This window comes from Paralichthys olivaceus, chromosome 6 (genome assembly GCF_024713975.1).
Source record: "Paralichthys olivaceus isolate ysfri-2021 chromosome 6, ASM2471397v2, whole genome shotgun sequence".
Taxonomy (NCBI): domain Eukaryota; kingdom Metazoa; phylum Chordata; class Actinopteri; order Pleuronectiformes; family Paralichthyidae; genus Paralichthys; species Paralichthys olivaceus.
Genome location: NC_091098.1, coordinates 7,520,629 through 7,547,995, shown reverse-complemented (window position 1 = coordinate 7,547,995; position 27,367 = coordinate 7,520,629). Strand labels below are relative to the sequence as shown.

The window sequence follows — 27,367 nt, the reverse complement described above, 5'->3', positions numbered from 1 at the left end:
TCTGATGAAATGCCAGTTAGCAGCAAAAACTCCCGTAATGCCAGTCTGAATACATACATGTGACAGACGTCTGCAGGAGCGTGCACACACCTGAACACTCACAAATCTGCTGTTGGCTGGGCAGCGATATCCTCAGAGACCCGAGGGTTACAAACGTGGTAAAGGGTGAACCGCAGGATCCCGAGGGATCCCATTAAATCAACACACATACTGCATTTCTCCATTTTTCCCCCCCGAAGATCAGCACATTTAGTGCGATCACCCCAGTCAGAAGCAATCTAAAAGTGCTGCCACTCAAACAGATGGAAGCACAAGCAGGGTTTTCCTCAGGGTACAAGGTGGAGGGTTTTCGAGTCCTGCGTGTGCAGGGCTGTTGTCTGGTCTACCAGTCCATCCTCACACTCCATGGATGACTTACAAAGTGCTCTGTATCTCCCTGCTGCATGTATTGCTTTAAGGTGAGGTATTTACTACCATCTTCGCCTTAGGGGCACACTCACTGTGACTTGCTGATGGTCACCAGTTTTACAGTTGTTTCTTGTGGTTTCAGCTTTTACATTGTTTTTTTTAGCTGGCCTGTTTCTTTTGGAAAGTTAGAAATGTTAAATGCAGTTCACAAATACAAGTGTGTTTCTTTTTGTAAACTTTTTTAATTTAGTTATTATACCATCAGACTCACAAAAGCGGATGAAAGAGGGTATGGAAAGGATGAAGACCTCATCTGCAAATACCCAAAGTCACGACTTCAACCTTTACTTGTGTCTGAAGGCAGAAAGGTAAGATGCAGTCAGAACCCTTCCCGCCCACGGACAATGTGTGTCCGATCTATGAGAAAATAAGCGTCTTCTCAAATTCATTATTTAATAGAGAGGTTATGGCCGCAGCTTCAAAGATGCTGTCTATGAGCTGGCAACAGGCTTCACTTCAAAACTCTCTAAAGGTCTTCCAACTCCTGAGGTTGTAATTTTAAAACCAGCAGACATCCAAGTCAAGGTATGCTACGCTGACCATCAGAGCAGCCTCTGGCCGGAGTGATTGAAATCTCTCCCAGAAAAGTGTAACAAAGAACACATTGTAGATTCTGTGCTACAGAAACTGTTCACAATGGAGTCGTATAAAGGTATAAAGGTGTATATGGTTGAAATGATAGCACCATGCACAGTGGCTTTTCCAAGCACATTGATTTTAGTGCTGAATAAACATTGAGACAAAATGTTCATCACAAATAAAAAGCAGTTTTCAATATTATAGTGAACAATACAAATTAGACGTGGAACAGAAAAACTGCCATGTCCTTGAAAAATAAATGAGAAACAGAACTGATCTTCAGCACAATGATGCATTCTGCATAAAGTGGGCTCCACTGCCAGCTCAAATCCATGATGTGGTAAAAAAAATTCATGCTAAAAAATGCCTTAAAATACAGTGTAGCGAAAAACTGATAATAGAAACGATGAACTACATTTCGATTTCGGGCAAGCAGTGCTTCCTTTGTCCTCCGAGTCTTTGAGCTTAGAACTCCGTCATCTTCTTGTGTGTGTCAGCCTTCTTGTGCTCTCTCTGGATGGACAGCTCCTGGGCTTTCTGCTGGGCCAGCAGCCGGCGGGCCGCTGACAGCTTCTCCTCTAGCTGCTTCACTCTGGATGAGCCCCTTTACACACACACACACACAAACAAACAAACAACAAATATATTAGGCAGCGGAGAGAGACGTGAAGTTGCTTTCAGCTGCATTTTCGAGAGAAAGTTGGCCGCGTCTAACTTCGACTCTGCACACCTCATTTGCATTTTCACACAACTCCCACAGCCCTGATTATTAGTGAATTCAAAAACATTTTGCCACTTGAGCTGACAGGACCAACGCAGCAACTAGTGCCCTGATTTATACAGTGCATTAAAGTTTGGGTATTCAGAGCATTTATGATGATTTATGATCATACATACAGTATGTGTGCATATAGTATGTTATAGTATCTAATGCCTGTATTCTCCATGGAGGAGTTAACAGCTGCTGAACATCTGTGGAGTGACAAGGAGGTTCCGGTGCAATTAACTGATTATTAATAACATCTTAATGAATTTAAGGTCAGTTCCCAACCTTCCCAGATCTTATTAGACATGTGAAAATATTCAACAAACACAACTCAGTACTAACCAGCCTGTTTGCTTGCTCAGTGACTCGGTCAGTTTCTGGATCTCCCTCTCTGTCTGGGACACCCTCTGTGCAGCTTGGAACAGCTTCACATTCAGAATCCTCTTGGCGCTCTCCCCTCCCCTGTAAGCCTCCACCCCAGTCGCTACTGAAGGAGCAGCAGCACCCCCCTCAGCACGATTGGCGCGCTCGCCGCCTAGTTTGTGGTTGAGAAAGTCAAACACGTTGTGGCGCCCTCCTGTGGCAGCACGAGGCTTCCTGCGTCTCTTGGGCCGGCCTGTCGGCGTGCCGTCTTTTGTGGTCTTGCTCTGGGTGTGTTTCTGGGTGAGAGCAGCACACTGGTCCAGAGAGTTACCTTTGGGTAGGATCACAGCCGTGACTGGCTCCACTCGACCCTCCTGCATCTTTCCTAGGCCTGAAAAGAAAAAAGAGAAGGAGTGAGGAAGAAGAACACATGCCTAATTGAAAGTATATATTTATACAAGAAACAGACAGAGCATTGTTACCTCCACCATGGGGTTATGTTTTCACCCCTGTGTGTGTGTTGGTTGGTTGTATGTTTGTCAACAAGATTAAACAACAACAACTGATCGGATATTAACAAAACTTAGACCAGATCAAGGGGCACATTCAGGATTAGTTTCTCAACTCTCTTTAAAATTTACAGATAGGGCATTGTTTTGACATTTTCATTGATTTTCCAGGGAATAATTCATGGATCTTGATGAAACAAATCATACATATTTAGAAAACTGATGTTTGCGTGTGTGACATTTTCTGCAGCTTGATTGAATTTGAGGGGGCTGTTGGTACTTGGGGGATGTATGCACATTCTAATTGAAAAAAATGAATGGTGCTTAAAAATTGGAACCAACATTCACATCCAGTAAAAACAACTGATGGGTGCTGGATTGACAAAATATCACAGAACCTTTGAAAAAAGGAGAAACTCCACATATTTAGCTGAGCAGATTTTCTTGTTTTTTCAAACCTGAATATAAATGATACTAATTGTGACTTCATTACATACAATGTAGTTAATGTTATTCACTTGCACTTACCTTTCCCATATTCATAGCCCATTTTGAGCATAAGCTTGGATCCGATGCCTCTGGTATGTGCCTCCCAGCCACCAAACTCAGCAGTATTTAACATAACAGATTCTACTTCTGACTCCATAACTGTTGCATGAGGAAAGATAATAGAATACACAGTTACTTTATTAGGACAAAAATATATTCAAACTTTATGAGGAGCAACACATATTCAAACACACCTTTTGCATAACCCACATCATCTCCAGTGTCTTCCAGGTCAGAATCAGAAGAGAGCGGGTCGTCTTCTCTCAAAGGTGGAATAACAGAGTCAGCCTCGACCACAGCATCTTTCAGCAGCAGTGAGTCAAACTTCACAGTGTAGAAACCGTTGTCTATTTCTACATTGAGAGAAAGAATTTGAGTCAGCAAAACATAGAACCTGGAAACATTTTGTCTGCCATCGTCTTTTTTTTTTGTTACATCATGCACCTGCAATCAGCTAACTTGTGATGGCTTGATGACTTTCAGTATCTAACTATCACTGTGGAAAACCTCATCAAAAACTGGCCATGTCACTGGAATACCTCTGATTTTCGCTGGGTACCAGATGCCGTCCTCTTGTCGAACCAAGCAGGACGAGCCTTCTTCAAGGTTACTAAGGTCACACTCCAAGAACTCTCTGAGCTCGGACACATACACCACTTCACCGTGAGAAAATCTTCAGGAAAAGGAAAATATCTTAGAAAATATTCTGTTTAACTGAACTGAGGTCACAGTGGATTTATACAGTAAGTGAACAAGGGACACACATGACTGAAACTCCTCCTTAAACACATCAATAGTCAAAATATGCAAAGAGAACAACGCTTCACAGCATTTTTAGACCGTTGTCTGAGGCTGTGGTCAGGAAATATCTGGATCACAATGTGGACAATGGGTGACACTTGCTGGATTATATGTGCTACTACAAAAGGTGAAGACAGCTAGAAACGGAAGTGAAACCATTGGAATGACTTGATTTCCTGCATTAACTGGTCACAAATAATGATGCTCCCTCTACTGTACTACACCTTTGAGAGGATGCATTCATGTGAGTATGAATTTCACTTTTAATAATATTACAATCGCTGGGACACTTCAGGCATTTACTGGATATTTTCTTTGGAGAACATTTAGAGAAGTGGGTTCCTTCATGGTGTTCTGCAATGCACCATTATAGATGTATAGTACACTCGCGAACACAGATTTTAACCAGCTCTAATAATCATTTCAAGCCTTTAGCTGCTCACTTTGTCACATCTTTCCAGCTTTAGGCAAACTAACATCCCTTTATAACCATAGGCTCATATTCAGCAGATGTGTTCAAGTAAGTTTAGGAAGCTCTTACCCAAACCTCCCATGTGTACCTCCTGACTCTAGAGAGCTTTGTTGGTGTGATTAGAGTTCACATACTTAGATAAAGATAAACATCTGACCATATTTGAGGACAAATTTAAACGTAAATGAAGATAATTCCAAGGGTTTGCTTAATCTTACCAACATATGATAACCTTAATACAACAACCTTTTGCAGATTTAAAAAAAATGTACAAACAAGAAAACACACACAGTGGCAGTTTACCTGCAATTATCCAGGAAGCGACATTTGTCCTCTAGATAGAAGGGACATGGTTTCATAGACTTCTGGGTGGGGTAGACATAGAGCACTCTAACTTGTGACTCTTCTCCATCTGGTGGTTCTGCCCCCACCACCATGGCATTGTGATACTCCAGTGTTCCCCACGATGTCCGGTAAGGTGCTCGTACTCTGGTACCACTAAGTGAATTTTCTTCTTCTTCTTCTTCTTCTTCCTCCTCCTCCTCCTCCTCATCATCCTCACCATATCCTAGCCCACCACCTCCCTCCTTGTCCCTCTCTCTGGTGTCACCACCTGAAAACTCCCCCAGCTCAGAGTAAAAAGAAGCAAACTCAGAGTCAAAACTGGTGTTGGCACAGCTTGTGTCTGCTGCTGCTGCCTCTGAGGTGTGGGCCTGCAGACCATTGCTGTCCTCGAGGCTGGCCAGGAGATGGCTCTTTTTGACAGACACCAGACTGCCCTGGGTGAGATCTATCAGCTGACACAGGTCCTCTCTCAGTTTGAGCAGGTCTGACTGCTGGGAGGGGTCCAGGCCAGCAGACAGAGCCGCCTCCACCTGCTGCAGCTGGGCCCCATAGGTAGCGATGGCTGCCTCTAGGGTTTCTTCATCCATACCGACACTTGGCACCAGGCAGGGCAGGAAGGCACAGCATCAAATCTGATTGTTTTTTTTACTGACATAAAGGAAGCAGATAAACAGATGATGAACACTAGAGTTGGATTCACTGCAGCATCTGAACTGTTTTTAACTGTCGTGTTTTAGTACGAGTCAGTTGTTGCCACACGTTTTATATGAATCTTTTTCCGTTTTACTGTGATTGGAGCAACTGACTGTAAGTCATGGAGGAGTTTTTCATTTAAAGCTATTGTGTCGCGATAAGCTAATATCAATTTACGCCCAGATATGAATCGGTAAGATCCACATTAGAGCTAGTGTTAGCTAAATATTAGCCCTCTTTAAGCTAACTTTTACAAGCGACAATAACAACCCCGGCGTTACCTTCTAGTTGACGCCGACTGCCTGACATCCACTGCACCGACCAGACAGTCACATCCAGCCGATGGGTTATAATGATGAGTTTAGCAAACAGACACAGACTGTGGAGCTGCAAAGGCACAAATACCGGTTAGCATCAAGCTAGCGGAAGCGACTGCAGAGTGGACTTCTGTTGTTGATGGTCTTCTTCTTCAACATAAAACAAACATTCGCACACTGGTAAGTGTTCGAGTGGTTTTGACCTCTAACTAATGTCAGTAGAAAGTTAATATTACATGAGAATAAGGTTTGTTAGTGTGAAACTAGTTCATAAAGTTGTGCATTGTTTAGACTATCGACATTCATTTGTGGACTGATTTAAACAAAGAAAAAAATATTTTTCTACTATAACAGAATTTAAACGATGGGTAGTGAAGTAATACAGTATTCATAACCTTTAACGCAAATACTCAGAGTTCAATTGTGTTTTGCTGAAATTAAAGTTTAAACGATGAAAATACAAGTTTTCATACATTAATGCAGATTTTTCTGCTTCACTCTAAAACTCATTGCTTTTATTTTGAAGAATAATCGTCAAAATAAGGAAGCGTGTCGCTTTTCAGGCACTACGTCAAAGATGTGCGACGCAGCCTCATGACGTTAGCTTTGCCTGGAGTTCATCAACTTTATCATTGGGTGGTTTCTGAACTATTGCTATAAAATAGACAATCTATGTCTTGGGCGTATTGTTGTACGCAGTGGGTCGCAGTATAGCAGGAATGTGAAGGTAGGTCCCTGTTTGTTTACGCTAGTAGCGCAGTGCAGGTGTTGCACTGCTACTCCACAGACTTGTTATTGTACATTTGTGTCATTGTGGACAATTGATCGATGGTAAACTGGTCAAGTGAGCAGATGTTCGTCTTTTCCTGATTTCAGGTGCACCCGTATTACAGAATGTATGGCATGATACGGAGCGAGCCAATCTTTTACTCTTTTAATGCCTTTTTCAACTAAAATAATGAACTTTGAGGCTGGATTGAACAGTAAATATGCTTGATACTGAGTGAGTGAACAGTCAGGATGCTCCTGAGATCAAGTGTATCAACCTTCGTCAGAAATTATGGATCAAAGGGATTTTACAGTGGCGTAATAGGTTTGCTCGCTCCGTATCATGGACTACATGCATTTGCCATACATTCTGTAATACGGGCGCACTTGAAATCAGGAAAAGACGAACGTCTGCTCACTTGACCGCAGTGATGATAACGAGGCTTAATACTGATTGGTACAACACATCTTAATCCAGATCTCAGTGCAGAGTTCAGGCAGCAATAAAAGATGTTGGCGACATAGACAATAACAATTTGTTATGGGCTCCATCCATCGCCTTTATCACCCATTTGGGGGGTAATAGCAATATTTAGAGAAAATTGCTTTATTTTCTCAACCCTGTCATTGGCTTCTATCTATCTGAACCTTCTTGTCCCCCTGACCTGTTCATTTGGGAACACAGGTAAGTTTTTAGTTTTCTTGCCAAGTGTGTGCAAAGTATGCAAATTTTAAATTTGGATAAGGCTACATGGCAGGCGACCATTACAGATTTAATCCAAAATTCGAAGTGTTTTACCTCCTGGGAAACATTATTTTCTGGTTACAGTGATGAATAGACTTTGTTTGATTTTTGTTTCTCTGTATACGCTCCCTCACTTAAGTGCCCCCTGCTGTGATGCCTCCAACCATGGCTCAGATCAGTGATCCAAAGATCGCCTTTGCCTACCTGCGCCCGGCCTGTGTCCTGCTGACCCGGGAGCCCTCTGTGGCCAATGTGGAGACAGTGAGCGGTCAGTTAAAAGACATCAACGATGCCACATTGCAGCAGCTCCAAGAGTATGTCCTCTTCCCTCTTCGCTTTGTCCTCAAAGTACCCGGACCGAAGAAGGACAAACTGGTGCAGGCTGTGGCTGAAGCCATGAGCCATATCCTGGAGAACACTTGCGTCCAGAGCTGGGAAACCCTCCACAACCTCTTCTCTGAGCTCTGCCTGTGCCTCTGCTCTCCAACCGATCCTGGGAAACCTGCTGACACGTCAGAGGAGCTGAAATTGGCCGTGCTGAGGTGCTTGGACGCCCTCCTTCATGCTGCCTATGGTGATATAGTTTTCAAACTCTTTGAACCAATCATGTTGCCTGGACTGGGAGCAGCCATATCACTGCTACTGGCTTTAGGTGAAAAGGAGAAGTCCCGGGAAGTACAGGCAGCAGCGCTTAAGTGCCTCCAAGCTTTGATTCTGCAGTGTGACTGTACTCAGGTGCACATAGTCCCCTCCTTAGAAGAGCGACGTGCTATCGGCAGCACCATGGCTTCATTCTTACCTGGGCTCACCACGGCTATAGCTAGGATCATTACCGGAGATCTGAGACAAGGCCACGCAGTCACAGTCAAGGCAATGAAGGTACGATATTTTTACATTAAATTCAATTTTATTTTATTTGGATAGTGCCAAATCACAACATGCATTATTTGAAGGCACTTCACATGGTAAGGTCAAGACCTTAAAAGTTTGCTTATAATGTAATGCAGTGATTTGCTCATGCCACATCCTCCTCTCTTTTTCTCATTCAGGTTTTGTCCAGTGCTGTGGGGCTTGTGATGGAAGACGTCCAGCTTCAGGCCAGTGAGCCCTGCAAGACTCTCTCACCAAACCTGGGTAAAATCACACAGCTGGTGGTCCAGCGAAAGCAAGACTGGTTGAAGAGCACGGCAGGGAAGCTTTCTGTGCTGATGAAGAAGATCATCTCCTGCACCTCAGCTCACCGGCACTGGAGGGTTCGCCTGGAGATGGTGGAGCTGGCTGACCACCTGCTGGCCAGGTGTAGTCGATCACTTGGAGAGTGTGTGGGGCTGCTGCTGGAAGCACTGGTGGGAGCAGTCAATGACGAGGAGCCCAGAGTCAGAGAGAGGTTTGTTTTGATTGACATATTTGTGAGGATATAAAACAAAACCTAAACTAATTTATATTAAGATTTTATTTAATCTCCTCTTCTCCACTAGGTGTGAGGTTGCTCTGAGAGAGGTATCCCAGAGGAATCAGAGCAGCAGTGGGGATATTCCCGGTGAACGCAGCAGCATTCAGACCTTCACTGACGTGCTTTCAGAGAATCTCCACTCGCTGGCCACCTCCCTGCCCAGGCTGATGAGGACCTCTGACGACCAGAAGAAACTGTTTGTCCTCAATGTGTTTCTGGGTTACTTAAAAGTCCTGGGACCACTCATCTCTGTGGTGCTGAACTCGGCTGCACATCTGGAGAGGATTTCCAAAGCCTTGATGCAGGTAATGTCTGCAGCTGTGTATCAGAATACACTTGATAAAAAGGATTATCAAATGAAGTCCGTTTTTATACAACGATAGATCTAGAGGTTTTACATGTAATAATTCTCTCTAGTTAATACTTGTGTGATATTATAGGGACTGTGTGTCTGTGTGTCCTGTCCACAGGGGTACACACTGTGATGTGATTTTTTTATTTTCAGCCATTACTCCCAGTATACTATAATAGTATGGCCATTTATATCAATTACTAATTATAAAATTATCATGGAATTCAATTTTTATGAATTTTATATTTAAGCATTTTGATATTTGTCAATTTAATATAAGACCCTTTTGGTGTCTGAATTTACTCTCTGACCTGGTCATCATATAGCAGCAGTCGACAGAAATAACAATTCATCTCCCATCACACACCCCTGTGTGCCTTAACAGGTGCTGGAGCTGGATGTGATGGATGTTTGCATCGTGGAGGAAAGAAGTCACAGCTCCACCATAGAAACAACTTCTACCTCCTCTGATTGCTGCAGTGCTCACACACAGAGGAAGCATTTCCTCTACTTCACCGATGAGAAGATCCTGTCTGTGCTCATGGAGATCTGTCGGACATTAGGTACAAGTACTGCTCAGCATGAACATTAGGGGTAGGCTGTATAAAAACTGTATATTCTAATCCTCATGCATACCATAACAGTATTTTATATCTGAGCCAAATGTAAAAATATAAAAGGAATATAACTTAGATTAAAGGTGATATCATATATGAATGCTTATGGATTAAAACCGGCTTCTTTTTGTGCATTTATATTATTATATACATATATATATATTTATAATTTTTAATGCTCTCCTGCCAGACTTATATCAACCAACACTCTCTCTCTTTCTATCTTTAGGTTACTATGGCAACATTTACCTGCTAACTGATCACTTTCTAGATCTGTACCGCCAGTCGTTGGCATACAGAAAGCAGGCCGCCATAGTCCTGAATGAGATTGTCAGGGGTGCCGCAGGCATCGGCGTGGTGACAGAGAGTCATGGTTTGGAGGGTGAAGGTCACGGACACTCTACCAACAAGGATGACCTGAAAGCAGCAGTGATGTCTGTCATGGAAGAATACACCAGTCTGAACAACTGGCACTTGATCACTGTCAGCGAGGAGACAAATAAAGACCGACAGGACCAACAGGTGGGATTCAGTTGTAAAGATTTACCTCTGTTACGGCTTATTTCAACCACTTAATAACAGTTAAAGGAATAATTTGAAATTTTGGGAAACAAGTGCAGTGCCTGTTCTAAACCTGCCTGGTTGGAATGGGCTTTTGGTTGGCCTATGGAAATACTGGTTGCACATTTCTTTCTGAAACTGTAAAAGTGACCTGCAGTAATTGAGGTGCGGCAAGTAAAAACCTGCTGCTGGACTCAGTCCACAGAACCCTGTAGCTGCAACACCACTGCTGCACAAAGAGCTTTTCATCTGTTTATTCAAAGTTCAGTAGAGTTCGACTTAGTTAACAGAACCCAGAACTGAAGAATCAGTTGTTGTGGTCATTGTCGTAAATGCGCAGTGATCGGTAACTTACATTGAAGCGTCCCAGCTACCACTGCTACAGAGCACTGTTTGCCAAGTTTACTAATATTGACTGCATCACGTGTCTAAATCACACCGAATTCAATACTTACCTCCTTGCACCCTTCACAGTACACATGCCAAATGTGAAGTTATCCAGATATGTGTTCCACATGCAGAGAGACTTCTAAAATTTCAGGAATAATTAAACAGATTTTAATCTCTTGCCGGGGATGAAAAGCTGCATTTTTGTGGGGAGACATGAGAGGATATTGATCTTCTCGATTTTTGTCAAGAAAGCGAACATTTGCAAATTCCCAAAATATTGAACTACTCCTTTTAATGTCATTTAATTTTTCAAAATTTGATGTGGCACCAAATTGTCTAATGCGGTGTGAATTATGAATATATGAAACTGATAACTCCACTCGTCATGGATTGACATTCTGAATGAATTATACTTTTTGCATTCTATTTTGCATTCTCTGAACATTTTCTATTCAGGTGTGATATGAGGCTTCCCTTTGCAGCCTGTGTTGCACAATTCTCTCTGCATTTGCATTCGATCATTGTCAGATTACCTCAGTCCAAACTAAGTGCTGCAGGTGTTACTGAGAAAAGCAACCACACTTTGTTGTGGCCTTGACTGATCGCTGCATTCTCTTGTGCGTCAACAAACAGAGTGGAGGGAGGGAGCTGCTCCAGAGTTACAACTAACTGCTCAGACTTTTGTAGGCTGGATAACTGAGCTGACAGACAGAGAAAAATTCCTTGTTAGCCTGGAGATACATTTTCTGTTTTTCATTGCCAGCTAAAATGTGTCTCTGGACACAAGCTACCAAATAAAAAGGATTCCAAGCACAGAAATGGCAAAGAGTTAGAAGGAAAGTTACACTGTTGTAACTGTATTAAGTTCCTCCCTAAAGATTATTTACATTCATAAGTGGAATATACAGTATTTGAGTGGGTTTTCTTTGGCTTCCTCCCACAGTCCAAAGACATACAGATTGGCGTAAGGGTAATTGGAGACTGTAAATTATCTGCAGGCGTGAATGTGTGAGTGAATGGTTGTTTATCTCTGTATGTTGGCCCTGCAATACCCTGTCGATCTGTCCAGAATATGCCCTGCCTCTCATCCACTGTCAGCTGGGATTGGGTCCAGCTCCCCCTGTGACCCTTAAAGGATAAGTGGTATAGAAAGTGGGATGGATGGAAGTGGAATATAGGATAAATATGAATAAGCAGACTGATGGTTACCGTGAGCTTCATTTATTACAGACAGACAAGTCAAACAAATAATCTTAGTTTTGTGTTGGGGGCTTCAACATTCTCTGCTGGTCATCAGCCACCAAGTGATGACCAGACGAATTGTGTGAATCCATTAACCCAACTATCTTAAAAAAATTTAAAGTTGCTCTGTAGCACAACTAGTGGTTGAAACTCTGCATTGCATCTTCTGGTTTCTACGTAAAATCATGTTCATTGCCCTTATCCTACAAATAGAAGAAAAACTGTATCGTACATGACATTATAATGTGATATCTCTCTTCCTGTAGCTGCTCAGCCCACCCAGACTTCTCTCCATATCCAACAGTGACATCAGCAACATTAATGTAAACTCTCTCCAAGTGATTCCCTCCACGCTTGGCTCCAACTCTCCCTCATCGTCCACCTCCACAATCCACCAGCTCAACAGCAACATCTGGCAGCTGTGCATCCAGCTCGAGGGCATCGCCTGCTTTTCTCAGGCTCTTGGGCGTGACTTTTGTCCCCTGTTGATGACATCACTGTACTCTGTGCTGGAGAAAGCTGGGGAGGAGACTCTGCTGGTCAGCCAGGCAGCGCTGGGCTCTATGTGGGTTATCAGCAAAGCCTGTGGCTACCCCTCCCTGAAGGAGCTGATCAATGAAAATTCAGACTACCTGCTCAATGACATCTCTCTTAACCTGCAGAGGCTCAACCAGCATCCACAGGTGAAGCTCCCAAAGTAATGCACAGTAGCAGGGGAAGAGCAATAAGAACTAAGAAAACAGTGGCAACATTGTTATTAAAGCAAGTGGTTTGCCCTGGAAGAGGAATTTGATTATTTGAGGCTTATTTGTTGAACTGATTTATCAATTAGTCTTAAGAATATTAGAAATTAGTGAAAAAATATCCTTAAGCCCGAGCTCTTGTTGCAATGTCACAATTCATTTTGTATTGATTATCCACTAATCACTGCAGCACATCTAATTAATCAACTAGCATAATAGGCTCAAGCTGCCACAGTGAATCAGGCAACGTAGTTTTTGCAAATAAATCAGAAATATGTTCAAATCATTCTCAGAAGCCATCGTGTTCTAAGTCACAAGTTAGCCCAGAGTCAAATAACATGTAAAAACCTAAAGATGGTGTTTTTACTGGTCATTATTAGGCAAGGCAATTTTATTCAAAGAGCACCTTTCACATTCAAGGTACTGTTTCAGGACATTAGAATACAACACAGAGACCAAAAAAAACCCAATTTAAAATGTGAGAGCCCAATATCATTAGGCATCCTACCACATATTATTACAGGGAATGTGTGTAATCGGTGTCAACTGTCAAACACATGCTTCCCACTTGTTATGTGAGCGTGCCCTGAGCATGTGTTTCATCATATGCCCATCTTGTTGGCCAGGCTCCACGGGTGTTGACAGTGATGTTGACTCACTCTGACTGCAGCCTGCTGCCTCTGGTCGGGGACATCGTTCAGGATGTGCTGATGGCTCTGGATCTCAGCTACGACCACACGGCTGCACTTTTCTGCTCTGTGCTGCACGCGCTGATGAAGGCCCTGGGTGAGTTTTGAAAAGTGGTGTCAACACATTTTTCTTATATGGTCGTGGATCGGTGACTCCTCCTTACCCCCACAGTGCCATACTGTATCAGACGATCCCACTCTACCACAAATTAAAAAAGCATTTGGAATTTGATGTAATTTTGCTGTATACCATTTATTTGTAAAATCTAAATTTTGAGGATTATATTCACTATGAACACAGTGAATTGTATTAAATAATCAGACATATCATAGGTTTCTTTTAAAAATTAATCACATTTCAACTTGAGGTTAAGTATCTCATTACAATTTAAATGTGTTTTTTTGCCATAAAAGAAATGTAAGTATTTTGTGTATATTGTATTTTGCGAAAATAACCAAAATGTTAAGGCTTAAATATTCATACAGAATATCAGCAATTGCCACAGTTATTGGGCATTTCACAAACAAGTAGAAAACTGTATATTTAACAGAAATAGAAAAAAACATTTCCACAAAAAATTTGAAAACATATGACTTATGGCTTACTTATGTGAAATCCAAGAAACCAATATGAGACAAAATTTAAAAAAAAAATGTATTCCTGCATTATTCTAATCACTGATCAACTGTCTTATTGTCCTGTGTCAGCGAGGTGGTTTCCCTCCAGTTGTAATAAGACCAATGAATCTACCAGACCCCAACAGACGTCCACTGACCAGGAAGTCCTCGACATCCGACAGTTCCTGCTGGATTACCGCAAACAGAAAGAGCTGGCACAGGGCATTGGAATAGAGGAGGATGATACTGACAACCTCGGTAATATGAAGTCTGTGTCATGTCTGTCTGTGTCTGTGACATTGCAGTGCACGTTTTACTAGATTCATATTCTCTGTTGGTAAAATTATGAATAGCAGTAAATCATTTAGACTTTTCACCAACCCATCCATCTGACTGCACATTCCCTTTCTCTCCAGATGTTCCTCCTCCCATGGAGTGTGAGGACGTTGAACATAATGATGGTCCCAATGTGAAAGCAGAGCTTCCCTCCCACCTTAACATCACTAAAGATGTAATGGAACGCTGCATTCATCTGCTGTCCGATCCCAGCCTCAGGCTCCGACTCAAGGTACCTGGGACCTTTGACAGTGATGACAATAACACTTGAGCAGATCGCTCGCATTTGCACAGGAAACACTTTTCATACTGTTGAAAGAAACTGCTTAAGTCTCTAAACTATGATGTTAAAGTGACAAATTTCCCAGATTATGCAGACTTGGCAGCAGACAGACTGGTGGAAAAAGACTGACTAAATCACTAGCTACCCCAGGCTAACTGAGCTATAAGATCCATTTACATGATAAAAATCGATGACCTGCTGACAACATGAGGAAATGCAGCTCAATTTATTCACAATTAATTTTCTAAATGTGGTTGTCAAATGAGATTTTTCACTAAGAACCACAGTAACCTCATCATAAGTTATTACCTGTAAAATCTCACTTAGACTCTCACTTCAAAAAGGCAGAGATTTGGTTGTTTTTTAGTTTAATCCTTTTTATATTTCTGTCTAAGGCATGTTCTAGATTTGCAATATATATATTTATATATTGTCCTGTGTGTCTCTGTTCCAAGGTGTTGGACGTGCTCGAGCTTTGTGTGTGTGTCCTGAGTGAGAAGGAAAATGAGCTGCTGCCTATGGCCCATCGCTGCTGGCCCGCCCTCCTCCAGAGACTGACAGCAGATGATCCTTTAGCGGTCCTCAGAGCCTTCAGGGTATGCAACACAAGTCTCTGATTTCATTAGGAATGTAACATCTTATTAAATAACAGTTTAATGTGATGTTGTTTTATCAGGATCAGGTCATTATATGCAGCAGATGAATTGATCCAAATGCACGATGAAAAGATTTAAATACATATTACATGACATCAGTGTTGCAGGCATGTTTTACTAAACCTCTCCATAATGAACCAATCAAATATTCAGGTCTCTTAGCTGTGATGCTCTCTGTTGACAGGCTGTTTCATTGAACTTGGCTTTCTGCCTTGTTGCCTGATGAATGACGATATTTTCTCAGAACGCAGGTGTCTATTGATTTATCATGTCACCTTAAATGAATCTACTTGTCAAAACCTAGGTTTAGTTGAGCTGACTGATTTCTCACAGATATATCAGTATCTTCATTTATAATTTCTGATATGTGCCGGTATGAATACCTTTAGTTTAAGGAGGTGCATTCTTATTTAAGTTTTTCTTAAACAAATGTTTATTTTCATAATTCAAGGTCTATATATTTGGTTGTATTTGTGTTTTTTTAATCTATAGTTATTTATAATACAGTTTATGTTTAAGCTGTAAAATATCGAGCCTTAATAACATTTCTTTGTCGTAAAGGTTTGATGATGACATCTTAATTGGAATTATTGACAAATCTCTGTCGAAAATGTGTAACTCCCTAATATTATATATTATATATAACATTGGACCTCAAATATATTATTCGGACTCAAATCTTTAGTTCGACTATTTTTTATATGTTTTCTTTATCAGACATAATCAGCTTGTAAATGGTCATCAATCACTCAGTGCTGCTGCTGGAGATCTGTGTTGTGTTCATCAGCAGTCTTTTGGCTGTGCCCAGGCTTTATCAACACTATGACTCATCCACTCTTGTCATTTGTCAAATGTTTTAATAAACACCGCAAGGTCCATTTCTTTGCTGCATATACAGTATATATTACATGCCAAATCTCGCTGCCAGGTGCTGTGTACTCTGGGTGAAACGTGTGGTGACTTCCTGAGGAGGAGGGTTTCTAAGGAGGTTCTCCCGAAGCTGAGCTCCTCGCTGGTACGACAGGCTCCCATCAGCGCTAAGTCCGGACCCGTGTACACACACACGGTGGCCTACAAACTGCAACTGGCTGTGCTGCAGGGACTGGGCTCGTTGTGCCAGAGGCTGGACCTGGGTAAGAGAGAAGAAACACAGAAACACCAACATACACAAGTTTCCCCAGGAGATAACAACATCATCATCCATCAATCCACGTTATTTATTTATCTACAGCTATACATTGGTGGTAGTTACAGGTCTCTAGCCCTGAAAAAACCAACCCCCCTATGAAACCACATTTAAATCCACTACATTTTTATTTGGATCTCCAACAAATTACACACATTCATACATACATACATTTGTCCAATAAGTATGCCTGATTTTTTTCATAAAGATCCACAAATTATTCCCTGGAAAATGATAAAAGACCAGTCTCACAAACTCAAAGAAAGAAAGAAAAAATTCCTGTCTGGATCTACGCCATAATGTAATTGGTTCTTCCTGTTTGACTTATTTATTTTTCTGTTTATAGGTTATTCCTTTAAACGGTTATGCTAATGTCATATTGAAATGGGTGAAGTTTAAACCCTTACTGCATCCAACCAATAGAGCAACCTCATTTCCAAAACAGGATTAAGACAACTCTTTTATCAACGTTTTTCACCACTAGATGGCAGTATGACCAAGGCAGTGGAGCCATAGCATGAGTTGCTGTATCTCAGTTCCCCTGGTTTCATAACAGAGACCTGAAGAAGTGATCCAGTGTTGAATCTTGAAAATTTGGTTGTGAAAAGTTGAAATTCTGTGCAGCTCCTCACGTATACCATTCCATAAAGTTTCCTCTCTCGCTGTGTGTGTGTGTGTGTGTGTGTGTGTGTGTGTGTGTGTGTGTGTGTGTGTGTGTGTGTGTGTGTGTGTGTGTGTGTGTGTGTGCGTATATGATGAAGCAGTGATTTTCATCAGTCAATACCCTTTCAGATTTTTCATTATTGTTTTTAATCTGGCATCTTTTGTTAAAAGCACAGGTAACATCCCGACACAGTCTGTTCATTACAAAGGACAAGATGCATACATGCCATTTTCTCTTATATGAAATCACACAAGACTCAGTGTGTTTTAGACATTTCTTGGATCCAGCAAACAACGGAGAGACCAGGATGCTACTGAATAAAATCATAGCACAAACAATAGCAAGCAACTGTTCTCCCTCAAGAACAATTAAGCAAGCAATACTGCTAAATCTGCACTGCAATCAGTAAGTCAGGATGCTACAGGAAAAAGATTAGCTCAGACATGTGATGGCTCTTCAGAGTAGTGTAGTTAAGTGCTCGATGTAGCTTTGTTATTGTAACTGAAAATGTTCATCTCCAACGGCCTGGGGGCTCCGTGCCGATTTGTGCACAGTGATGTAATTATGAGCTGCTTGTCTAATTTTTCATCAGTCATTATGTTCATTAAGCAGCGAACAGCTCTGTCACAGTCATACTGGGCTCAGATTGCTCCAATTTTCTAACACTGCTAAATACTCGAGGGGAAACATGGTACTTACAGTGGGACTGAATCACTTCTGTGTGGGATCACTTTTCCCTCTGTTTTAGTGTTTCTGAGCAGATAAGTTGATATTTTTAGTTGTCATGAAAATACCATGCTCATTCCCTCCATTGGAAAGTGGCAGTCGCAATCAGTGAGGAAGATTACAGTGAAATCTCTCTTTTCATTAAATGGTAATTACAATCACTTCTAGTTGCCAAGGACAATGTGAATGTAAGAGATGGGTAGTTTAAATGTAGCAGGGAAAAATCGCTCTGATTCACAGGAGTTATTGCTTGTCTGAAATAAAATTGGCTGAAATTAGATTTGAAAAATGAAAAAAAGTGATTTATATGGAATGGAACAGGTGTAAAAAATGTCTATCCACCACCACAAAAACGTGGGATTTGATTTAGAGTGGTGATATCTATAGCCTGGTTACCTTGGTAATGGTGTGTGAATCTCACACATGTTACACCCTCCTCGTGTAACACGTCACTGACAGATGAAAAGTTAGCGGCTGGTGACACCATGTGTCAGAGACAGCAGAGCTGTCTGCGGCTCTCCGCAGGGCAACAGCAGAATTAGAAGTAATGAGGACTGCAGTGCAAAGACAACAGGAAATTCCAAATTAACAATGAATAAGAGGAAATGGGTAAAATCAGACATCACAACCTTCACTATCCACCACGTCAATGTGAGATTCATCTGTTTACTACACCAACGAGAAACATTTACCAGACCTGACAGTCGCAGCACCTCTCTGTTTTACTCAGGGTCTGTTTCGTCTCGTGATTCTGTGTTGTTTCTCTCTCCTGTGCTGAAACTCTCTCCTGCATCTTTCTGCATTCTGCCTTGACGTCTTCACATTTCTGAACTCTCTTCTAGAGGAACAAGCATCAGGGGAATTCTTTTCAATTGACAGTTAACATATCAATTGTGCAAAAGGAGTGTTTGCTCTACAATTCATCCGAACTTCTTCACACATGCATACCAAGGTGATAAGTGAAACAACTTCCAACAATTTGAGTTGATAAATCATTGTGTTATTCGTTCAATTACTTGCAACTGCTACTTCTTAACATCTCTACACATTTGTATACATGTAACATCATATCTGATCTCACAACAGTGGAAGCAGGGTCAAGCTTAGCTTAACAAGCACAGTTGTCTGTACGTTCAATTGCCAGGAACTAGTCAGTGGTCCTAGGTTTATCTACAAACAAAATGATGACAAACTTGTCCCAAAACCATTTAACAGCTTTCTTGTCAAAAACACTTAATAAAACCTCCCTTATTTATTACAGAGGAAAAACATAATGAGATTTATAGAGAATACAAAGTTGTAATTTTTCAAGAAATAAATTGTAATTTTAGGTTACGTGTTGTTTACAGAGGTAATATCTTCATATTGCCTGCATTAAAATGAAGTCCGGAGCATCTTGTTAAACTTGACTTTGATATAGGTTTTCTGAAATTTTTTTTTACTTAATCTTTTGTCACATTAGCATCAGAACTTGCATAGCTCTGCAAAAGTAAATGTGAATTGGAATTGTTGGATTGTCTTGAAGATTTCAATTATTTAAGTTTCAGTGTAGTTGGTCTGTGGTTTGGGTCACAGTGGTTGTGAACAGGGTTGACGTAATGGGGGAATAATGTAGCAGCTGATGGAGAGGTGGTGCTCCAGGATTTAGAGGCAAAGTCTGGAATAAATACTCATCTCAGTAACTGCTCAACTGTACCAACTCCAGCTGAACACCTGAAAGATTTAAGACGGTCAATCACTGTTCTGGAGTCATACACTTACTCTAAATTGTGTAACCATAGCAACATGCCAGGCTTGTGTTTTAATTTACGCATCCTTAATCCAGACTATACAACCAACAAAGCCAATGTGATGTTTTTATAACTGCACTGATCAACTACATATTATATATTTACATGTTTAATGAGAAACTTTTAACTCAGAGTGACGAACTCACATTTATTAATTTAACACAAACTTACCTGTGCAGCTCCAATCTAAAGAGTGTTTTAGCCTCATACTTGTTTTGGTTCAAACTTCAAGTACAAACTTGTTTTCCCACAGAAAAAGCTTTAATAAGACCACTGTCCACTTCATGCCTGGCATCAGCGTCTAGCAGCTAAAGAGCCATCTGCTTCCCTCAGGAGTTGGCAGAGACCAAAGCAGAGCAGAGAGGAGAGTGAATATTGGGTTTACATTCACCAGGTGGCCAGAAACTCATCTTTTATCATTTGCTGGTCATGCAAATGGACACAGTCACATTATAAAAACTTTGAAAATTTGTCACATCTTTTGTTTTCTCTCTGTTTTGCTGAAAACAGCAGCTTTAAGGTTTTTGTACTCGGTGGTAATAGAATCCTAACTAGAATTGTAGCCAGTTGAGCGCATACCAACAGTCCATTCAACCTGCACCAAAATTTTACAAACTCATAGGCAATGTAGAAATTTAACTTTATCTCTCAAAACAGAATAGACAACATATAACTGCACATTTTACTTATCGCTAGAGGACATGTAAAGGTTTCTTTGCATCCTCCTGACCTACTGAAGTCAATTAAATAATTAAAGATAAGGTTTGGATCTTTTGAGAAATTTAAAATACATAAATAAAATAAAGTTTTTATTTTCTTCTCCTAAAGACTTTGGTGCTACAACAAGACTGTTAGGATGTTTGTGCTTTGACTTAATTAAACTCTACATTATTTGTGTGTATTTGATTGCTGGAGGTTTAGTGAAACATTATTCAGACAGAATAATAAAAGATCTTTTAAGAATGACCCTATTTCAAAACATTTCTCGTATATCACTAATATCACAAAGACAATATTAGTTTTAACCTGCTGCGTTGGTCTGTTTACATTACTTCAGTTTTCTTTCCTGCTTTGTTTCTCTAGACTTGCTTTATTCAAGTGCAGATCACATTCAATAAATTAGTGAAAATACATTTTGTGCACAAGTCAAGATTTTTAAAGGTTAGTCCCAGCATTAATTTCTTCAACACTGAAAACCCCCTCTTTTTAAATGTCCTATTTTTATAATTAATATTTAATGCGGCATAATACTCAGATGAATCAGCACTGTTCCACTTTCTTTAAGCAGGATCCATCTCGAAAAGATAGGAAGCAACAAGGAGACTATTTATATTGGGCAGGTTTATGAGTTGAGATAAGTGTAATTAGGAGATAATACCACATTGAACAGCACACATTTTAACTATATGTGCTCATTAAGACTAAAGACAGTGTGAAGTGTTCTGCTACTAAGTTGGATTCTTATGCTTTTGGAGATAATTTCAATGATTTTTGAGAATGCTGTCATCATCAAGGGATGGCTGAGGCCAGGGAGGAGGGTATCACTTCAATGACAGGTTGTACAATTCTGCAACACTGCTGATTTCATGATTCCATGTTTGAAAAATAAATGTTTGTACACAAATGGTTTGGCTGGATAGAAATATAACTGCAGTGTGTGTGCTGGACAGTTATTTGTGGGGGTGGATGTTTTCTTTGTGTCATGTGACGCTGTAGTGTTATGGTAATTGGCTGCTGTTGCTGCAGGTGATGGCTCGAGTCATGGTAATGTTGGCCTGTTGCTTTTTTGATTTAACATTTAAGTTTAAAATATCCCAACAACCTTTTCAAGGATTTCCATGAAATGTTGCTAATATTTAGATGTTGCCCACTGAATCAAGTCAAGTGACTTTGGTGATCCCCTGACTTTTCCTCTGGCACCAACATGAGGTTGACTTCCATAAGAAATGGCTCGTCAAGTAGTGAATGGATTGCCATGAAATTAAGTACAAACCTTAAGTTGTTGTGTATTTGTGCGAAAGTCCAAAGCAAGTAAATATCTAAGAACACAGAATAACTGGAATAAAACAGTGTGTTGGGTTTGGGTCTCAGATGAGGCAGTTGAAGTTGAGGTCAGTCTAAAAGTCTCAGATATTGGTTAAATTCTGCTCTCAGTTTCATGCTTATGCACATTGTGTAGAAGATTGTTGCGGTTTGTATTGATTTTCTTTTTTATAAACTGCACATTTGTTAATTCCATAGACTATAAATAGACGGATGACATGAAGCCAAAGGGTCTAAATTTCCACCTAGTGGCTGGCTGCAGTATTGGACTGACTCTGGCTCCAAATGTGCAAGATAAGATAAGAGGTATCTTTATTTATGTTAGAGGTATCTGTAGCACCAGAAAGTATAATCACAAGGGGAAAATATAGTAAAAGTAAAAGTATGACTAAAATTAGAAATATAATGAAAAAATAATGCTATATATACACACACAGCCGTTTTTGATTTTTAAAAGTGCAGTTTAGAGATGGGGATCAAAGTTTTGCTGATGTGCAATTCTTCCGTTCTTTGTAGTATTCTGAGTGAAAAATGTGTGGCAGTTCTTTCTTGAGATATAGTTTTCAGCGTCTGACTGAAGCTGTCAGCGTTTTTATCCGGGATTAATTCCTGGATGGTGGGATGAAGTAGAGACCCGTCAACCCATCTTTATATACAATAAATGGCACCGTGTGATACTAAAAGGAAACGGACGTCCAACATCTGTGAGACTGAACAGCTGGTCACTTGTTTTTGAGACAAATTGTACTTAGCAATGTAAATTGATATAAAGTACTACTTTCTGTCTGTCTGTGGTTTCCCTATCAGAATTTAACTCATGCAGGGGGAAACAGGGAACCCTCAAAAATCATTGAGGGATTTGTGGAGTCACCTGCTGTTGCTTCAAACAGTGGAGAAGCAGCCTCCACCCACTGCATGACCACTGAAGACTATAAAAAGATAACTGCAGTTGCAACATTTTAGTAACGAACCTCATATTAATGAATAATATTGTGAAAAAAAAAAAACAACCTTCCCTGTCACATTAAAGGAAATGGTCCAGTTGATGCTTTTAAGATCCTGATCTTCTGACTGGCACTTGATGCTGTTCACTGTCATATCAGGGAGGGAGAGATTTGGTGTTGGAGAACAGAGAGAATGTGAAAGAGCAGAAGAGAAACAGTCAGTGGCTGCAGCCTTACTCGTGTGAATACCGATTTGGCTACAGCTTACCTCTGGGACGCCTGCAGCAAGCCAATTACCGAGCCTCAGTCACAGGGAGAGGAAGACAGAAACACCAACTGACTGAAGCAAATAATACGTTTCAGCTCTAATTGTAGCTTCAGCTCCAATTTCGCACTGTTGTTCTTTTAGCACAAATCCTAACAGCACCTGGTGCTTTCCTGTTTAGTATTTCTCCCCGCTGCCCTCCAAGCACCCCGATTCCACAAAAGACTTCACATTGGGAGTGCAGCAGCAGAGAGGGGAGGAAGAAAGGGGATAAAAGCAGTGGCTAAATAATCCCGTTTAACTCTGAAATGTGCACTGCTGCTTTTATTCTTGACACACAGTGAGCAGGCCCGGTTCAAGCCGAGTGTGGGTTGAATTGGCAAACAGAGTAAGCAGTACGGGAGAGAAGGATGTTTTGAAATGAGGCTTGAAAGGCAGCCCAGTTTGCAGCTCAGGGAATCACTAAAAGTCTGCCGGGAAGGATGTAGAGAGAACGTGCAAAAGAGAGAGAGGGATAGGAAGAGGAGGTGACAGTGAAAAGGACTGGAGTTGATGGAGGGAGCGCGAGCTGGCAAGGTTATGGAAGTTACAGTCGGAGATGAGGAGAAAAGAGAGGCGAAGCTGGTTCTCAGGTGTGAAATCCAGAGATGTGGAAACAGCCTGCTATTCTTTTCTCAGTCGTCTCAGCAGTTTCCTTCAGCTCATTAGGAGTTAGAAAGTCCAGAAACGATATATTTTTTTTTTCCCTCTTTCATCTTCTTCTCACTCCAATTTTATCCCTCTACCTCCTCCCTACCCAATCTAGCATCACACACAGCTATGCCACGTGCTATGAACTGTGATTATATATCTTCAGTTTCTTTGACCAGTTGGATTCAAGGAGTGTCCATTGATATTATTATTATATATAAAAGGAAACAAACACATTAACTTTATACATAGTCCTTATTATTGTTTTGCTGATGATTGCGAATGATTTCCATTGTTAATTATGATTTTCTGCTTTTTGTGCGACTGGAAAAACACTTCCTGTCTGTAAACTTACAGATTGTTTTCACATATACATATATATTGTGTGAATTCTACTATGCATTGTACAATGGATCCTCTTTAATTGGATGAAATCCAGTAAACATCTTGTTTGTTTTTTTTTTCAGGTGAAGCAGATCTGGATGCAGTGTGTGAAGCCTGTCTGCCCTACCTGAGCTGCAGACAACCCACCCGACTGCAAGAGGCCTGTCTAAGGTAACACCTCACTGTAGCACCGCTGTTAACCCTCGGCCAATTTTAAAGTACTTTCATTTCATAGCACTTTATACATCTCCCCACTACATTCAGAAGGAAATGCTTTAATAGCTGAAGTTACCTAGTAGATTAAGATTTTTCATACAAAGCCACATGTTATGGATTACTCAACTTTATATTGTCAGTGATAAAGGAGGAGTTAAAAACCTGTTTGTAGTGGCGGCGTATAGCTCACCTGGTAGAGCCTCAACTCACAGCGGCCCAGGTTTGGTTCCGATCTGTGGCCATTTCTACAATGCCCTCCCCAACTCTCTCTCTGTCCCACTTTCACAGCTTGCTCTCCTTCATATCAACTAAAGGCAACAAAAAGCCCCAAAAATATTCTTAAAAAAACCCTGTTTGTATTAATGATAAATAATATATAAACTTTACATATAGCACCTTTCAAAACACAGTTACAAGGTTGAAAATAAAAAATTGAAGCCAAACAATAGGAAACAATTAAAAGTGTTAGCGCTAAAACACAAAAGTAAAACTTGTTACAGAAGTGAAAAGAGTAAAAAGAGTAATAACATAATAAAATGATTAAAATCACAAATAGTCTTTAGTCAGTGATTAATGAGTAGGCAGGGTTTATTACTTGCAGATCTAGTGGAAATAATGCTAATTCAGTTCTCTCAGTCAAGCAAATGCACGACCGAGGTTCACTCTAGTTTCTATCGCTGTACCTTTTTTCCTTTTTCTCCTCCGACTTCTTTCACAGAGGAGAGTTTCACTCCACTTATTCTACCATCACAGTTTTTCCTCTAACTGGGGGAAAGCAGCTCCTTTTTCTTCCACTGATGATGATTGCTGGTTGGCAAATAGCTTTTCAGTGCATTACTGCCATCTTCTGAACATGAGTGTTGATCCTAAATGCAAGTGGCTCTCATGACTATACCATGTGATGCTGTTCAGTCTGATCTAACGGGAAAACAAAAGCAATGTCCTCGTCCTGCTTTGGAGATTTTGTACCAAGTAGCAGACAGAGATTGCACAGTGAAAGTGAGGCTTATAGGGAAACAATGTACAGCTGGTGTCATCATTTTATGGCCCTTTCATTGTGCAATCAACATTAACTTTGCAATCAGTTTAAGTACAACTTGCCACTTGAAATAAAAGTCTACATTCAGGGCTTTTTGCTTTTTTCAAAAGAGGTGTTGAAAAGTGAGTGTATTTTGGAGCCAGAATATAAGAGGTTTGATCAGTTAATGAGCTGTGTTTAGAGCATCTTTGTATTTTTGACTGAGTGGACTTGAACGTGCACCGTTGGACCGGTTTTCTTCTTTGCAACTGGTACTTGCGTAGTTTCATTTGGTTGAGATACTGGTGTGGGTGAATGAGGCTGTTTGGATTGAATGATAAGACAGGAGGAGGAGGTGTTATTATAGATGAGAACATCAGAGGGTTTGACAGACAACAGAGGAAGAAGAGGAATATATTTGGGATAGAGAATTTGATGTCCTGAGTGATGGTGAGGTAAAATCTTAAATACAACTTATTAAACATCACACTACAGTTCTTTCAGATTTCCTAATAACTAAACAAACAGGAGTGAAACTCTTGTGTTTTACTTCCTAGCTGGTGATGATAAAAACTACCTGAAGGCTTAATTCTGTGCCTTCAGTAGGAGGGCAGTGTCAAGTTAATGAGCTTATAGTCAAACTGTAGGACAGCACAGTAAAGCCAATGAACCTGCTGTGTTCAGCTCACTCTGTCTCCTTGGATTACATTAACATGTTTTTTATTTTCCTCACTACAGATATTATGCGTTTTAGCAAAAACACAGCCCACAGCTAATCCTCCACTCTTTCACTCCTCCTCACAGCGTTTTTCGACACTTAATCCAGGTGGACCCGGACTCCTTCTGGTTTACCCTGAACGAGCTGCACTGCCCGTCCACCTACACCCCGCCACACCCCGACCTGCTGCCCATAAAACTGAGCGGGATGGGCAGGCCGAGAGACGAGTACTCGGACAATGTGCTGAAGCTCCTAAAGGAGGAGTTCGACTGATGATGCGACGGTCGACCAGAGATTCAGCTAATGAGCTGGTGATGGATGTGATTGACTCATCTCGTGGATGGACGCCTTTTGAACCACTGAATCCAACACGTCAGTTAACTGAACAGAAATCTGACAATCGTGCCAGAAAGAACAGCCATCAGGCTGGGATAACCTCGGTGGTGTACAAGGTTCTGATAAGCAGTGCGATAGAAAAGGAAAATGTCAATGAAGCGTCTCTGCTGCAGCGGGTGTAGAAAGCAGGAACATTTCTGACAGCTCCTCTGTATAAGGAGACGAGCAGCCCTTTGACAGTTCTTATGATTTTTATTTCATGTCAAGGCACTGACATGTACTGTGAATGCAAATATGTTTTCCATTCCTTCTCATGTTATTTCTAGATGTGCTGAAGAAATGTCTCATTCTCAGGTCCCTCGCTGAGTTGAATTATTCAGCCTCACGCTTCAGAGTGCACACAACTCAAAATGTGTCTGTTGGACTGAGAATTAAAAAGCTGACATCAAATATCTGGACAGGTCTTTTTACATAATCCTTGATCACATAGTTCCTGTTTGAAACTTTGCCCAATTTTCAACTACAGTGTCTTGTATGACTCCTCGTGCTATGTTAAATAATATTAAGGGTTTTATAGAGATACACATTAATAATCCTTATAGTAAAGTAACTTTATCTCAGGTGTTGTGTCAGCACTAGTAACACAACATGTAAAATGACATCCAGCCCTCCTAGAGATTACTGATGATTTTTATCAAATTGTAACATGATGTTAATAAGGAGAGATCTGCAGTGTGTACAAGTGATGGGCATTTTTTACAAGAGCTTCTTCTTGTGATGTAACATCAAGATCAAAACTCCCGGCAAATTGAACCTACTTACAATAATTGTATATTTAAAGCTTAATATACAGTATCTTATTCCATCATGCCATAGTGTTGAAGTGTTGGTCTAAAACTCTTAATAACTCAACACACAGCCACAAGGTTCCAGCGGTTCACAGTTTATTTTGAGTCAATCCCACATAAAGGGTGAATGTCGACATAAATGCAGCGAATAAGGGATTACATGTGTGTGTTTAGGAAACCTAGAAATCAATTTAAACCAGAACAGACTCGCATTGAAAAATGTG

At 40.8% G+C, this 27,367-nt stretch overlaps 2 protein-coding genes across 3 annotated transcripts; one reads left to right on the top strand and one right to left on the bottom strand.

The window, feature by feature from the left end:
• Nucleotides 1–630: 630 nt before the first annotated feature.
• zgpat (zinc finger, CCCH-type with G patch domain) lies at nucleotides 631–5,965 on the bottom strand. The gene is made up of 7 exons (XM_020089164.2): nucleotides 5,827–5,965; nucleotides 4,811–5,500; nucleotides 3,774–3,907; nucleotides 3,429–3,587; nucleotides 3,214–3,333; nucleotides 2,156–2,567; nucleotides 631–1,651 (listed from the first exon to the last, which is right to left on the bottom strand). The coding sequence occupies exons 2-7, from the start codon at nucleotides 5,437–5,439 to the stop codon at nucleotides 1,513–1,515; spliced, it is 1,593 nt and encodes a 530-aa protein (XP_019944723.2). The 5' UTR covers nucleotides 5,440–5,500; nucleotides 5,827–5,965; the 3' UTR covers nucleotides 631–1,512.
• On the top strand, nucleotides 5,901–26,745 carry tti1 (TELO2 interacting protein 1). Of its 2 annotated transcripts, none has more exons than XM_020089163.2 (14): nucleotides 5,901–6,042; nucleotides 7,515–8,254; nucleotides 8,425–8,762; nucleotides 8,854–9,133; nucleotides 9,566–9,743; nucleotides 10,027–10,319; nucleotides 12,257–12,673; nucleotides 13,360–13,519; nucleotides 14,131–14,298; nucleotides 14,457–14,608; nucleotides 15,115–15,255; nucleotides 16,244–16,448; nucleotides 24,091–24,178; nucleotides 26,046–26,745. In XM_020089163.2, the coding sequence occupies exons 2-14, from the start codon at nucleotides 7,529–7,531 to the stop codon at nucleotides 26,230–26,232; spliced, it is 3,333 nt and encodes a 1,110-aa protein (XP_019944722.2). In that variant the 5' UTR covers nucleotides 5,901–6,042; nucleotides 7,515–7,528; the 3' UTR covers nucleotides 26,233–26,745. The 2 variants fall into 2 exon arrangements, with proteins under 2 accessions (XP_019944722.2, XP_019944721.2); XM_020089162.2 differs by lacking the exon at nucleotides 5,901–6,042 and adding an exon at nucleotides 6,436–6,589.
• Nucleotides 26,746–27,367: the final 622 nt, after the last annotated feature.

What these genes read in the sequence shown, in the direction of transcription:
- zgpat (XM_020089164.2), bottom strand. Translation starts at nt 5,439, where the DNA reads ATGGATGAAGAAACCCTAGAGGCAGCCATCGCTACCTATGGGGCCCAG. An exon ending in CGCTTCCTGGATAATTGCAG is followed by an intron (nt 3,908 to 4,810) that starts GTAAACTGCCAC and finishes CTTTTCCTGAAG; the next exon opens with ATTTTCTCACGGTGAAGTGG. An exon ending in GTACCCAGCGAAAATCAGAG is followed by an intron (nt 3,588 to 3,773) that starts GTATTCCAGTGA and finishes CTCTCAATGTAG; the next exon opens with AAATAGACAACGGTTTCTAC.
- tti1 (XM_020089163.2), top strand. Translation starts at nt 7,529, where the DNA reads ATGCCTCCAACCATGGCTCAGATCAGTGATCCAAAGATCGCCTTTGCC. An exon ending in GAGCCCAGAGTCAGAGAGAG is followed by an intron (nt 8,763 to 8,853) that starts GTTTGTTTTGAT and finishes CTTCTCCACTAG; the next exon opens with GTGTGAGGTTGCTCTGAGAG. An exon ending in GCCTCAGGCTCCGACTCAAG is followed by an intron (nt 14,609 to 15,114) that starts GTACCTGGGACC and finishes CTCTGTTCCAAG; the next exon opens with GTGTTGGACGTGCTCGAGCT.